The following is a 14268-nucleotide window of genomic DNA, read 5'->3' on the forward strand; positions in this document are numbered from 1 at the left end:
TATGTATGTTGTAGAATAAGAAAAAGTAAATATATGTGCATATGTATGTGCAGAGGAATTTTGATGAAAATTAACAATAATTTTGTTATTTTTTATTCCTATAATATGTAGATATTTGTATGTAGCAAAAAAAAATATATCTAGGTATGTATCATATATGTATATTATATGTGAAGTACGTAAATAAAAAATATATATATATATTATACATAATCGTTATTAAAGTTTATGATAATAAATTTTGTATGTACTTATATACATACACACATATCTATTTTCCAATTTGTTTGAAAAGCTTTTTTTTTATAAATAATCTCACATAAAATATACTAAGTCCAGTACTTTTTGGTATTTAGGTTGATTCGTTTGTATTTTGTCCGCATATTATTATTATTTTGTGAATAAAATTTATTGAAATTTTTGAAAATTAATATAAAAAAATTTAATTTTTATTTTGGATAAATTATAAAATTATATTGTAAAACATTTATTTATAAACTAAATTGAAATTTACGAGTGAAAATAAACACAAGTAAGTAAATAGATTTACTTATGTAGGTGTACATGTAAGCACACGTGCTATATTTTGAAGTAACGTAACAAAAAAAAGCTTAACGATCATAAAGTATGTATTTTTATAGTTATATATTTTTATAAAAAAAATTATAGAAAAGGATAATATTTTAGAGAAACTACGTGGGGATATTAAAAAAAATTAATTTAAATACGAGCAAAAATACGGTAAAAATGTTATCTACCGCGTCGAACGTAAATAATAGACAAGAACAATTTGAACTTGCAAAACTAAAAGTAATAAATAACTTAAATAATATACATCCTTTATTTAATTATCAAAAATCTATTGAATATTTAAATTTAATAAAGAATTTCTCAAAACATGAACTCTTGTTACCATCTTTTTTACAAGAAATACATGAGAAATATCAAGAATTAAAGAAAAATTTAAAAGAAGATTGTAGTAAAACAACTCCATTGCTTTTACAAAATTGTGAAATTTTAGCTTATCATTATTACGGTATAGCTTGTTATTATAATAAAAATTTATTCGAAAAATATAAAATCGATTTGGGAGGCGTTAAAGTGTGTTTTGAAAAATGTATCAAGATTTTAAAAACGATTCCAAAAGAAAAATATTCTGAAAAAACGCAGCAATTAAAAGATGATTGTGAAAAGTTTTTAACTGAAATAGACAAAAAAAAAGAAAAATTAATTCAATGTTCAATTTTAAATTTGAATGAATATATTACGTTATGTGTCAATTTGGGGTATATCGATGAGATCAATTTGGAACGCCTATCTTGCGATGAAAAAACTGTTTTTGAAAGTAAAGTGCAGTCTTTAAGACTAATAAGATTAATTATAACATTGGAAGACATGTTAGCAATACATAGTTCTCAAGATTTGTGGTTAATGGCGGATATATCAATGTATTTATCAGAAGCATACAAATTAGGGAATGAAAATATAATAAGTGAAAAATATGTGAAAGCAGCTGAAAATCTTTTTGTACGGTGTGCAAATCTAAATACAAATGTAAATGAAAATAAAGAACGTACTGTTAAAGAAATTATCAAAACAAGAATTGAAGAATACAAAAATGATTTAAAAGAAATTAAAACTTTTATTTCGGATTTCTATAAAATAACACTCAATAACGTTGACAGTGCCTTTATCGAAAGAGAATTTTTGGAAAATTGTATTGAACTTTGGCTTAAAGGAAATACTGATTTGTTAAAAGAATATGATCGAAATAATTGCCATACAATTCTTCAAGGAATTTTCAGTTCAGTTGGTGGAATGCGTTATTTAAAAGATATTCCAAAATCATTAAACCAACAGGAATACTACAAAATTTTAATGAATCACTTTGCCTTACTAAATGATATGGATGAGAATGAAATTATATATTATTTCAAAAGGAATTGCCTTGAAGAATTGTCTACTTATAGTGATAGTTTTAAAAATCAATTGACATTTTTACATAATTTCATAGATTTCCTAAAAACATGTGACTATCCTCAATCATTTATTGATGCTTTAGAAAAAGTGAATGATATTGATTTACCGTTGCCGATGTTAATTAATGTTATAAGAAATTTCGATGAACGCGTTTGTGGAGAAAAATTTTTGCCGCTACAAAACTCCGCCGTTTGCTTAATTGAAGATAGTGGTTTTTACTTATATGATCAATTAAAAGAAGTCATACGTGCTTATACTAAAAAAATAAGTTTTGAAACCAAAGAAATTGATGGTCGTTTAATTATTGAAATAAATGGAAAAAACATTTTTGTTAGTCGAATTTTAAAAGAATTAGAGCTTTTGCTTTCAAAAAATTCTAGAATTGAAGAAGTTAGGCTTGTTGGTGCTGATCTAATTCATATTGATAGGGATTTAGTAAACAATATTTGGCATGGAAAAAATATGGTTATATATGCCAGAAAAATAAAAATATATGGTAAGGTTACTTGGAACTTTTCAGGAAAACCCGAGAATTTCGCTTATTCCAAAAATGCGTCCACTGGAAGTGATGGTAATGGTGAGGAGGGGAAAGACGGATATGCTGGCGAGAGTGGTGGAAATGTACTAATACTTTCAGAAATAATAGAAAATTCTGAAAATTTTACGATATGGTCGACAGGAGGAAATGGTAGTAAAGGACAAGACGGAGGTCACGGAAGGAATGGTGAAGATGGTGATGGTATTCGTTGGTATCAATTTGAGAATGCATTCCCACCACCATGCTTATTATTTGACTTTAAGTTTGGATATGGAAGAAAAGCCCTTATAGATAAAAATATTGAAAGCGTGAGGGATAATACAAAAATATTAACGAATTGGAGCAGTAATCGTAATATATTTCAAGGTGCTATTTTTATGGAAGCAAAAACCGAAAAGGGAAATAAAATTACTTTCGTTTTCAATGCAAGTTCAGGTGAGATAGGAATGGGAGCCTGTATTTTGTACGAAGGAACACCAGGTGTTCCAGGTGGGAAGGGTGGAAATGGCGGTTTGGGTGGTCAAGGCGGATATTTTGGTGACATATGCATCAAAAATACACAAAATAACGAAAATATTAAGGTCAAAAAAATTCAATACGTAGGAAATGATGGGGAGAACGGAGAAGGAGGTTTATATGGTAAATGGGGTAAAGATGGCTGGGATATCGCATATATTGACTATCAATTTTGGAGTGAGCCGATATTTTATGGTAAAAATGAAGATAGTAAGTGTAATCTTGTGTATCGCAATAATGATCCTGGTAGTAGTATATATTGCTCTTACAAAGAGAAGTATCTTACAGTTGAAACTCGTAGGAATGTTCAGAAATATGAGAAAAATTTTAAGAAAGCAACTGGTAGCAAATTAGTTAGTGATCGACAAAGGCATGCAAGTGCTACGAGAAAAAAATTTATATCGGAAGATAGTATTTTAGCGAAATATTCACATTATTTTTCCTCTGTAAAAACATCTGAATTTCAAAATTTAACATCTGAATTTCATAATACTAAAGAAAGCTTACAAAAAATTATTGATAACCAAGAACAGAAAGAGAACCGCAGTATACAAATAAGAATTCAAAAAACTTTTAATCCTAGAAAAACAAACAAACTGCAAAGAGCGCCTGTCAATAAAGTAAGCGAAATCTTTAACCAAGACACTAAAAATGATGTTTTGTTTAAAAATTTAAATGAAAATCCTTGCGTTACCGAGGAATGGTTAAAAATAAAAAATATTAATATAAATATATTGGAAGCTAATAAACTTTTTCAAATATTATCGAATAAAATACATAATGTCCAAGAACGTGACAATTTTCAAAGCTTGCAACGTATTATATACAGCATTTTAATCGAGAAATATAGATTAGCTTCTTTGGAAGAAATGGTAAAATTTTTACCAATTGATTGGCGTGTTGAAAATAGTTCAGATTGTATCATTGACTTATTAGAATATTTGACTGACAAAAAAGAAAATTGTAACAGCATTATTCATCCTGCTTTGCAACCATTATCTCGATATTTTAATGAAGATAATATAGAACTGCGCAAGACAATCTCTAAACTTTGTCTTAACATTAAAAAAGATGAAGGACTATACGTTACATTAAAACGTTGCTTAATAATATTTGTGTTTGAATTGGGAGAAACTAACGCAATAGATGAAAAACAAAAATTTATTCAAGAATATTATATCAAATTGAAAAATTTTTTGAAAAACCAAGAGCTGCAATGGAGTACAGACTTAGAACCATATTCGGAATTAGAAGACGAATGTGTGAAAAATGAATTGCTATTAAAAGAATTTACTAGTTACATTGAAAAGATTGGTTTAAAATCGAATAGCTATAGGGAAATACTTTCTCGTATATTTGATGTAAATATCATTTTGTATGAAAACGATGAGGAGGAATCCTTTTTATTGACCAATCATAATCCTTCTTGTAAAAATAGTGTTCATTTAGTAGTTGAGTTTGGAAAATTTATACAATTACATGTTGATGAAAATTTTTTCAAGCTTGAAAGAAGTCGTCTAAAGGAAAACTATTTTTATGCTTCTATTTTAAGCGAGATTTATCAATTAAAACAAAAAGAAGAGTTTGATAGTTATTTAGAAAAAAATAAATTTTTCAATGAAAACAAAACTTTCGATATCTTTGAAATAGATTTTAAAAGCTTGTATTGTTCCTTAAGAACTTTCATTTTGGAAGTCGGAAATTCGAACGAAACAAATGACATTATAAAACAACTTTACAAAAAATATCATAATTCGCTTAGAAAAGAGCAGATTTTATTGAGTAATAGTGCACAATTATGTGATTTAAATTCCGATTATTTGAAGGATGAATCAATATACAGGGAATATGTAAAGCATATAAAAAAACAACAATTATTTTCGGAAAGCTATAGAGAATTGTTGGCATATATATATGACGTTAATATAAATCTTTATATGGTAGGAAAAGAAAATAAATTAGTCTTGCAAAATAATCACAACCCATTTTCCAAGCAAAGTATTTATGTGTTGTATAGAGATAAGAAATTCACACAATTTTTTATTGGTGAAAACTATTTGAACCCTAGTCGAAAAATAAAAACAAAAGAAATGCTGTATTCGAAGGTTTTTATTGATCATAGATCTTTTGAGCAAAACGAAAGATTGCTAAGCTATTTAGAAAATTTGAACTATAAAAGATTTATTGAAAATGAAAAAATAAAAAAAGAACGACATTTGCATGAAAAAGAATATATGAAGACGATCTCACAATGTTTTCCTGAAAATGAGCAAATTGATTTAAACTCAAGGCTTGAAAAATTGACGTTCATTGGGAATAGTGACATTTTATTTCATATATCACAACGTCTCATGTATGAGGGGAGAAATATATCTTGTCAGGAAATGTATTGTTTAATAAACTCAATTCTTGAATGTGTATCAGAAGATAAAAATGAATTAAATATCTTGGATTGGGTTATATCAGCTCATTCTCAAAAAAATTGGATAGATGAATTAATTTTGTTAAAAATTGAAGATTATTTCAAAAGATTGTTGAAAGAGAAAATAAAGTGGAGGAAGTATTTAAACGGAATTGAAAATAAAACCTTATTGCTTTTGTTTTATAAAAAATTAAACGAGTGTAGTAGTGGAATTTCAATTTCTTGTCAGTGTATTGAAGATACTTTATATTTGTTGAGTAATATTCCACTGAAATCAACAGAAAATTTAGAAAAATTAGAGTTATCTGAGTGGCCATATGCTCTTAAAGAAAGTTATTGGAGACATAAAATATCATCTTTAATCACTAATATTAATGATGAAGATATATCAAAAGCTACTTATTTTCTCCTTTCTATAGAAAATGTTACTGGAACTAGTGTAATAGAGGAATTTTTAAAAGTTCTTCGAAATAAAAATACATCATCACATGTGTTCATTCATATTTTGTTCAATTTTTACAACGAAAAATGGATTTTGGGTATAGAAGAGGTAAATGAAATAAAAAACATCAAGATTGAAGATTGGATCAAAAAAATGAATGAGAAATTTTTCGTTAACGAAAGAGAACGCAATGTAACCCAATTAAACAAATTAATAAGAAAGAATGCTAATACGTCAAAAGGAATTTGTGAAATATTGTCAAAAATTGAAAAACTAATATTGCTTCCTACTGATTTTTCAAATAATTTTGAAGAAAGCCATATTCAGAATTGGGCAAAGAAAGCCAAAGGTAGTGCTATTCTTGAAAATATTCAAGATGTAGTAGCAGTAATCGATCGAGCAATACAATTGAAAAGAAAGTTCAAGCTTCGTGATACACAAAAATTAGCTGTAATGACTTTATTATTGAATAAACGTAATACATTAGCACAAGTTTGTACTGGTGAAGGTAAATCTTTAATTGTTGTAGCAATATCGATTGCCAAAGCACTTTGTAACCAAAAAGTCGATATCATAACCAGTTCTTCTGTTTTGGCAAAACGAGACGCTGAAGAAAATAAAGATATTTATAGCCTATTTAATATTAGTGTATCACATAATTGCAATGAGGATATCGAAATAAGGAAAAAATCCTATTGGAGTAATGTGGTATATGGAGATTTATCTAATTTTCAACGGGACTATTTGCTACATGAATTTTATTGGGTGTATGCATTGAAAACCGAACTTTCACAACAGATGGCCCTACTAACACCTGCGCTGTCATACTTCAATGACATATAAGTCATTTTAAAGTACCATCGGTTAGTTGTCAAAGCCACAAAGACTATTCGCTAACGTTGAGTGCGCGTAAGATTTTTACCGTTATGGAGAACTTCGAAAATTGGCGTAAAAAACAGCATTTGCGGGAAGTATTGTTGGGATACTTTTTCGCGAAGAAAACTTTTGCCGAAAGTCATCGTTTGCTGGTGGCGGTTTATGGTGACGATGCTCTATCGAGAACACAGTGTTTTGAGTGGTTCAAACGCTTTGAAAGTGGCGATTTCGACATCAAGGACAAAGAGCGCCCTGGTCAAGAGAAAAAATTTGAAGACGAAGAATTAGAGACCCTACTCAGTGAAGACTCGTGCCAAACGCAAGATGAGCTCGCAAAAGCACTTGGCGTGTCACAGGCAACCATTTCCAGGCGTTTGAAATCGCTCGGGTTCATTCAGAAGGTAGGAAATTGGGTGCCACACGAACTGAAACAAAGAGATGTCGAAAGGCGATTTTGCATGTCCGAAATGCACCTTGCACGCTACAAAAAGAAGTCGTTTTTGCATCGAATTATTACTGGCGACGAAAAATGGATACATTATGATAACCCGAAGCGAAAGAAATCATATGTGAAGCTCTAAGGTAATGCTTAGTATTTGGTGGGATCAGAGGGGACCAATCCACTACGAGTTGCTGAAATCAGGTCAAACTATTACGGCACAGCTGTACAGACAACAATTAATTCGTTTGAAGAAGGCATTGACAGAAAAACGGCCGGAATATGCGACCAGGCACGAGTCTGTAATTTTCCATCATGACAATGCTCGGCCCCACGTTGCTATACCGGTCAAAAATTACCTGGAAAACAGTGGCTGGGAAGTTTTGCCTCACCCGCCATACTCACCAGACTTGGCCCCATCCGACTACCATTTATTTCGTTCGATGCAAAACGCCCTCACTGGAATGCCCTTCACTTCTGAGCAAGGTATCAAAAATTGGCTTGATTCATTTTTCGCCTCGAAAGATGAAGCCTTTTTCCGGCGCGGAATTCATTTGTTACCAGAAAAGTGGGAAAAAGTGATCGCAAACGATGGACAATATTTTGAATAACATGTTATTTCATTATATCAATAAAATAAAGCATTATTTTTATCCCAAAAAAGTTCGGTTTTCAATGCATACACCCAATATCAAAAAAATATTCTGGGTGATCGTGCTCGTGAAAACATCATCGTTGACGAAGTAGACAGCATGTTGCTTGATAAAGGTAATAACATGCTATATTTATCACATGACATGCCAGATTTTGATAAACTAGAGTCGGTTTACGTTTATATTTGGCAATGGGTTAATAAACCAGTAAGTTCTTATAGTGAACTGTCCAATGTATTTAACGTAAAAGTAATAAAAAAAGCAATTTTATCTCAATTATATGATGCAGTCAAAAGCGACGATATAAAGAACTTTGATTCTAAACTAAGTCAAGAACAAATACAAGTTATTTGGGAACGGCTTCTGAGAGTTGAAATATTAGATCATCATGGTGTAATTATTAAGGAAAATGTTACTCAGAAAAATTTTATTAATGCCTTTTCTACTGAATTTGAATACTATACCGAATGTGCGTATTATTTTTTTAAGGAATTTTTGGAAAGAGAGAAACAAGTTCGACTCCCAAATTACTTAAAACCATTTGTGGAAGAACATCTTGAGACTTGGATTTCTAGTGCCATCACAGCATTTTTTATGAAACCTGGACAGGATTACGTTGTCGATGTAGATAGAACAAAAATGAACCCTGATCGTAATCCTAATATTACCATAATTGATAGGGATACGGGAACAGATCAATCAAATTCACAATGGGATGAAGCGTTGCATCAATTTTTACAGCTTAAACACGGATGTAAACTATCGCTACAAAATTTAAAAGCAGTTTTTATCTCGAACGTATCCTTCTTTAAAATGTATAAAAAACTTTATGGGATGACAGGAACTTTAGGATCACAAAGAGAAAAGGATTTTCTGCAAGAGTTACATGACGTTGATTTCGTTATTATTCCCACAGCCAGATCAAAACAGTTTGTTAAAAGTGAACATATCGTTTGTTCAACCAAAGAAGAGTGGATAAATTCTATTTATAAACAAACAAAATCCATTGTGGAAAACGAAAATCGATCGGTTTTGATAATTTTTGAGACTGTGAATGATGTTGATTCTTTATACAACTTTATTGGGAAAAAAACTAAGAATAAAATTTATACATATACACGAGATTATGAAGAGTTTAATATTGCTCAAGGAAATCAAGAATTAGAACAAAAACAAATTATTATTGCAACAAATTTAGCTGGTCGAGGAACAGATATAAAACTAAAAGAGAAATTAAAAGAGGCAGGAGGGTTGCATGTTTGTTTAACTTACTTACCCAAAAATGTTCGCATAGAAGAACAAGCTTTTGGTCGGGCAGGAAGATGTGGCGATAAAGACTCAGGCCAATTGATTGTTAAAACTGCGACACAAGAAAACTTAAATAATTCCAAAATATTTGCTTTAAAGGCTGAACGTAACGCAGAAGAATTGCATCATATATCAGAAGTTAAAGCTTATTATGAAACTCAAATTATTACTGAAGAAAATTGCTTTAAAAATTTCAAAGAGGAATATATTCAGTTGAATAAATCATTATCCATTGCCTTGGAAGATAAATCGGTGGTTGAAGAAATCGAAAATGTAGCAGTTAGTGTTGCTAATACTCTGGGTTTCACTGAAATGCCAAATAAATATGATTTGAAAAATCTGAAATACAAAAATGAACTTAGAGAGCTTCTTCTACAAAGCTGTTTGGACAAGTGGGCATTCTGGCTCAATAAACATAGTTTGCAGATAAAAACATTAAAAAATAGTGAAGTAACAATATTTTTTAACAATTCGTTGAGAGAATTTCTTCAATGTTTAAGAAATTTAAAATGCGATAGTGTTCAAAACTTACAAGATTGGGTAAGCGATAGTCCGGTTAAAATGATTAAACTTGCAAAGTTTTTTACTCGTAATGAAAAATTTGGCGAAAGTATAAATTTACTCAATAATATAATCAAACAAGAGCCAAGCTTTTCCGAGGCGGCACATTATTATAAAGCATATACAATTGCCAAACAAATTGATTGGGAGTCTTCGGCAGAAAAAAATAAGAAAAGTGTTAAAGAATTCAAAAATGAATTACGTGAAGCTGCGAAACTTTTCGATGAAAATTGTAAATTCTTTATGTATTACGCTGGAGTAATTGGTAAAGTAAAAAATAAGAGTAAAGGCATTGTTCAAATTAATGCATATGAAGAACAAAAAAACAAGCAAGTCGCTTTATATCAACTTTTTTCAAGTTCCATTGATGAAATTTTTGGTAAGTTTATAACTTTGCAACAATTTCATGAAATAACTGATGAGAAATCATCCAAATGTATACATGAAGAACTAATTAAAGAAAATATTTTAAAAAAGCCACATGTAAAAAAAAATATTTCCGAAAAGGAAATTGCAAACATCTCCGTAGGTTATGGAATATCAGCAAGAAAGCTGAATGATTTTCTTTTAAAATGTAAAAATATTAGCAGTGAAGAAAAATTTGAAAAAATGTTAAAGGAAGAAATAAGGTTACCTAATAAGGAAGAATTTTGGGAATTTCTATTAAACGAAAATATTCTAAGAGATGAATCCAAATATATTGTACTAAATAAGAAAAAGTTTGATGAACTGGATCCAACATTAACTGACGAAAAAAATAAAAGCAACTTAATGAAAGAAAAAATTAACTTTGAAGACGGAATCGTATTTTTTGATGTAGAAAAAGCAGTTACATTTGCTCAAGTCGACTTCGAAATTTTCAAGAAAGACTGTTTTTTAAAGTTTATTGAAGCAAATGTGTATGAAAAACTTGAAAAGGATGGAGTGATAAATCTTGCGAAGGCTGCAATGATTGATTTAAGTAATATTGATTCTATAAACTTTCCTTCTTTCGATTTTATCACATTAGAAGATTTTGCTAAAGTAGATATTAAACGAAATGAGGCAGAAAAAATTTTACTAGAACTTGTAGAAAACAATATTCTTAAAATAAAAAATGCCGGAGAAAGTACAATGTATAAACTGGAAATAAAATATGATGAGATTGAAAACATTCACTTAAATAGTTCTGTCTATGAAAATTCTGTTCAAGAACTTTTACGTGCGTGCTTTACTTATAGAATTGCTTTCCAAAAACTTATAAAACAAAAAAAAGAAAACAATTCTTGTATTTGGATAAATCTAGCTAGTAATCCCTATAGTGAACTCTTAGCTAAACTTTTGGAAGCAAGGCTTTTTAAATTAGCTACTGTTTTGAGAACAAAAAAATCTTTAAATGAAGAAATTAAAACTATTTTAAACAATTTGAAAAATCGCAATCTTATTGATGAAAAATTATGTAAAGAAGACATTATTAACAACGTAACCAAAATTTTAGAGAGTGTAAGAAGTTCATTGAAGGCATATAAAGTTCCCGAATTTAATTTAAAAGAATTGACAAAGTTTTTTGATCAAGGCGATTTTTCAAATGTAGAAGAAATGGAAAATTTCTTTTTGAATGGATTAAACGATGTAATACAACTAGAAGAGAAAAAATGGACTCGAGAAATGATTTTCAATACTCTTATAGTAATATCACTAGGAATCAGCCAAATAATTATAGGTTCAATAATAGAATTATACTTCGGTGGTTTTGCAACTCACTTGGCATCTGGTGTTATTAGCGAGGGCATAAGCGACATTATGTTTGCTGCTGGCGCTTTAAAATCAGGTTATTTTAATTGGAAAGATTATGGAACTCACAAACTTCAGAGTATAGCGTTCACAGCTGCCACTATAGGTGTAGGTGCAATTTTTTCCGCTGGCACAAAAGTTTCACGGTATGGACGCAAATTGGCTGGTCCGGATATTACTATAAAAGGAAAAAAAGTTGCAGAAATGTATGGTTCAGAACTTATTAAAGCTGTGGGTTTAAAATCTGTAGGAGTGGCCGTAACTAAGCGTATTATGCTAAAAACTTTTCAAGGTATCACATTTAGCTTGGCTAATGCTGGAATTGATTATGTAATTGAAAACAATTTGCGAGCATATTGCAAACGGCTAGCTTTTGATATTTTATCAGACACGAAAAACAAAATAGACAATCATAAAATTTCTGCAAGTGTGAAAGAATTGTTCGATACATTTGGTGAAAACAAAGCGAATGAAATTTTAAGACAAGTATTAGATTCCCATTTAAAAAAAAAAGATTTCACGGAAACTTTATTATCTACATACAACAAGGCCGCAGAAAGTTTAGTTCGTGGAATTGGAGAAGGATTCAAAAAATTGAACGAAAGAGATGATGATTTCATGTTTACTATCACCATTTTAACAAAAGCTTTACGTTGGACAGAACGTGGGTATCATATTATGAAAATATCTCAAGTAACTATTGATTCTTTAAATGCCATAGACATACAAATTAGAGAAAAAATTAATAGTAAATCAAAAATAAAAACTGACAAAAATCCCAAATGCGAGATGGAAGCGAATGAAAAAGATTTTGAAACATTTAAAAAAAATGCAAATGATCAGTTAAAAGCAGTAATTTGTGGAAAAATGGAGCAGTTCATAGAAGAACACATTGTCAAACCTGTTATTACTAAAGGAACCCATAAATTAATTACTTATGCTGGGGAAAAATTGAAAGAGGCATACAGATATTACAAGGAAAGTGAATATTTTAATCGTTATAAAAATCTTAAAAACGATTATGAAAAAGAACTACAAAATAATGGAAAATCTGGGGATGATTCTGACGTTAAAAATCACATTACAAAGAAATATCATAAAAGTTTACGAGAACTGGCTATTAAAACTAGAAATCCAAAATTATTTGCTGCCATAGTTCGAGAAAATGTTGAAATGGATATAACTTGCGTTGGCGCATGTGCTAAAGTAGTAACTAAAATATTAAAAAATCAAGGAATCAATAAAAATATAACTGTTGTTGTTGAAACAGAAAATGGTGTACAACAAACTTTTTCAACATCAAATGAAGGTGAAACTCAAATTATTAAACTAAATATTAAAGATAATCATTTTACTCTTTTTGAGAATAATAATGCATCAAGTAATATAGACGATTCTTCATTGAATAACTGTTTGTATGAAGCGTTAATACAAGCCGTACCTCAGCTCAGAGGTATGAGCAGCCAAGATTTTAGGAACGCAGTTGCAGATCATATTGAAAAAGATCCTGAAATACAATACCACATTCAACAAAATTGGCATTCGGTTCCTTTACAATTAGGCGCGTTTGGTGGAGAAAAAAAAAGAAGAAAATCATGCGAAGTTAGTGATCCAGAATCATCACCAACATCTGTCGATGAACTTGGAATAAAACATGTTGATACTCACTTTGTAGATCGTTTCTTACGTATGGTGCGTGTAGACGGGACAATTCAAAGAATTTCTGAAGAAGAAAGAAATGATATCGTCAAAGGGGGTCGGAGTGAAACTCAAGATCGTTCAGGTTCAGTAGAATTCCCAGCTGCTCACGTGGTTAGAGGTCAAGTTTCTGAACCTTTGAAGAAACACGAAAAACATTCTCAAGAACTTAACAACATTTTGGGTCATACTCAAATAGTACCACAGTATGGGAATGATTGGCACGGTATTGGCGGAGTTATTGACAGATATCAAGAAAACCACTTCAACAACCAAAATCAGTATAAATGTGACTTCAGCAAATCCGCTTTGGAAAATTATGAAAATATACAAGGAATGCGAACATCTTATTTAGACGTTTTAGAAAAGAGTTTAGAAAAAACTGACCCAGAAAAATTAGAACAAAAACAACAAATTAAAAGTGCAATAAGTACAATCAGAAGTTTTTCTCCAGAGGAAATTTTTAGACAGGGGCAAATGGGATATTACCAATCAGAAGGAGCTGATGTGTATTCAAAAGCTTCTTCAAAACGAAAAAGGAGGAAAATGTAAAAATTGATATTAAGAACGCATAATTTATTTTCAATTTTAAAAACCTTTATTATTTCAAAAATTTTTTATATAAAATTCTTTTTATTTATTTCAGATGAGGAGACTATTTTTTTTTATATTTTAACACCAGATTTTATTCTAACATTTTTAAAATTCAAGTTTTTTCGGTAGACTTAAGTCTAAAGGATTTCTAGATCGATATATCAGGAAATTTTACTGTTTTCACTTTTTCAAGAACGTTGATTTCTAAAATTTTTAAAAACGTTGATAATAAAATTTTTCTCCATTTTTCATTTTCAAAAAAAAAAAAATGAGAACAAAAAAAATGTCTTAATTTTTCGTATCGACATTTAAAAAATTAAAAATAATTAATTAATTTCAAATTTACATAAATGTGCGGATCGAAAATTAAAAGATTTTATTAAAAAAAAATATTCATTGTAAATTCCAATTTGCAGTTAATATCCTAAGTATGTGAAATACTGCCTGTATTTCTAAGTGAGAAAAATT

General features: G+C 29.8%; 1 protein-coding gene across 1 annotated transcript; it reads left to right on the forward strand.

The window, feature by feature from the left end:
- The first annotated feature begins 747 nt into the window (after nucleotides 1-747).
- On the forward strand, nucleotides 748-13758 carry LOC129612890 (uncharacterized). Its single transcript, XM_055526706.1, has 12 exons — nucleotides 748-810; nucleotides 886-1101; nucleotides 1300-1532; nucleotides 1686-2275; nucleotides 2501-2824; nucleotides 2885-3055; nucleotides 3122-3737; nucleotides 3864-4132; nucleotides 4244-4616; nucleotides 4662-6657; nucleotides 7903-9447; nucleotides 9541-13758. The coding sequence occupies exons 1-12, from the start codon at nucleotides 748-750 to the stop codon at nucleotides 13756-13758; spliced, it is 10614 nt and encodes a 3537-aa protein (XP_055382681.1).
- The last annotated feature ends 510 nt before the right edge of the window (nucleotides 13759-14268 follow it).

The sequence above is a fragment of the Condylostylus longicornis genome, unplaced genomic scaffold (assembly GCF_029603195.1).
Source record: "Condylostylus longicornis isolate FDR11 unplaced genomic scaffold, ASM2960319v2 ptg000004l, whole genome shotgun sequence".
NCBI lineage: Eukaryota > Metazoa > Arthropoda > Insecta > Diptera > Dolichopodidae > Condylostylus > Condylostylus longicornis.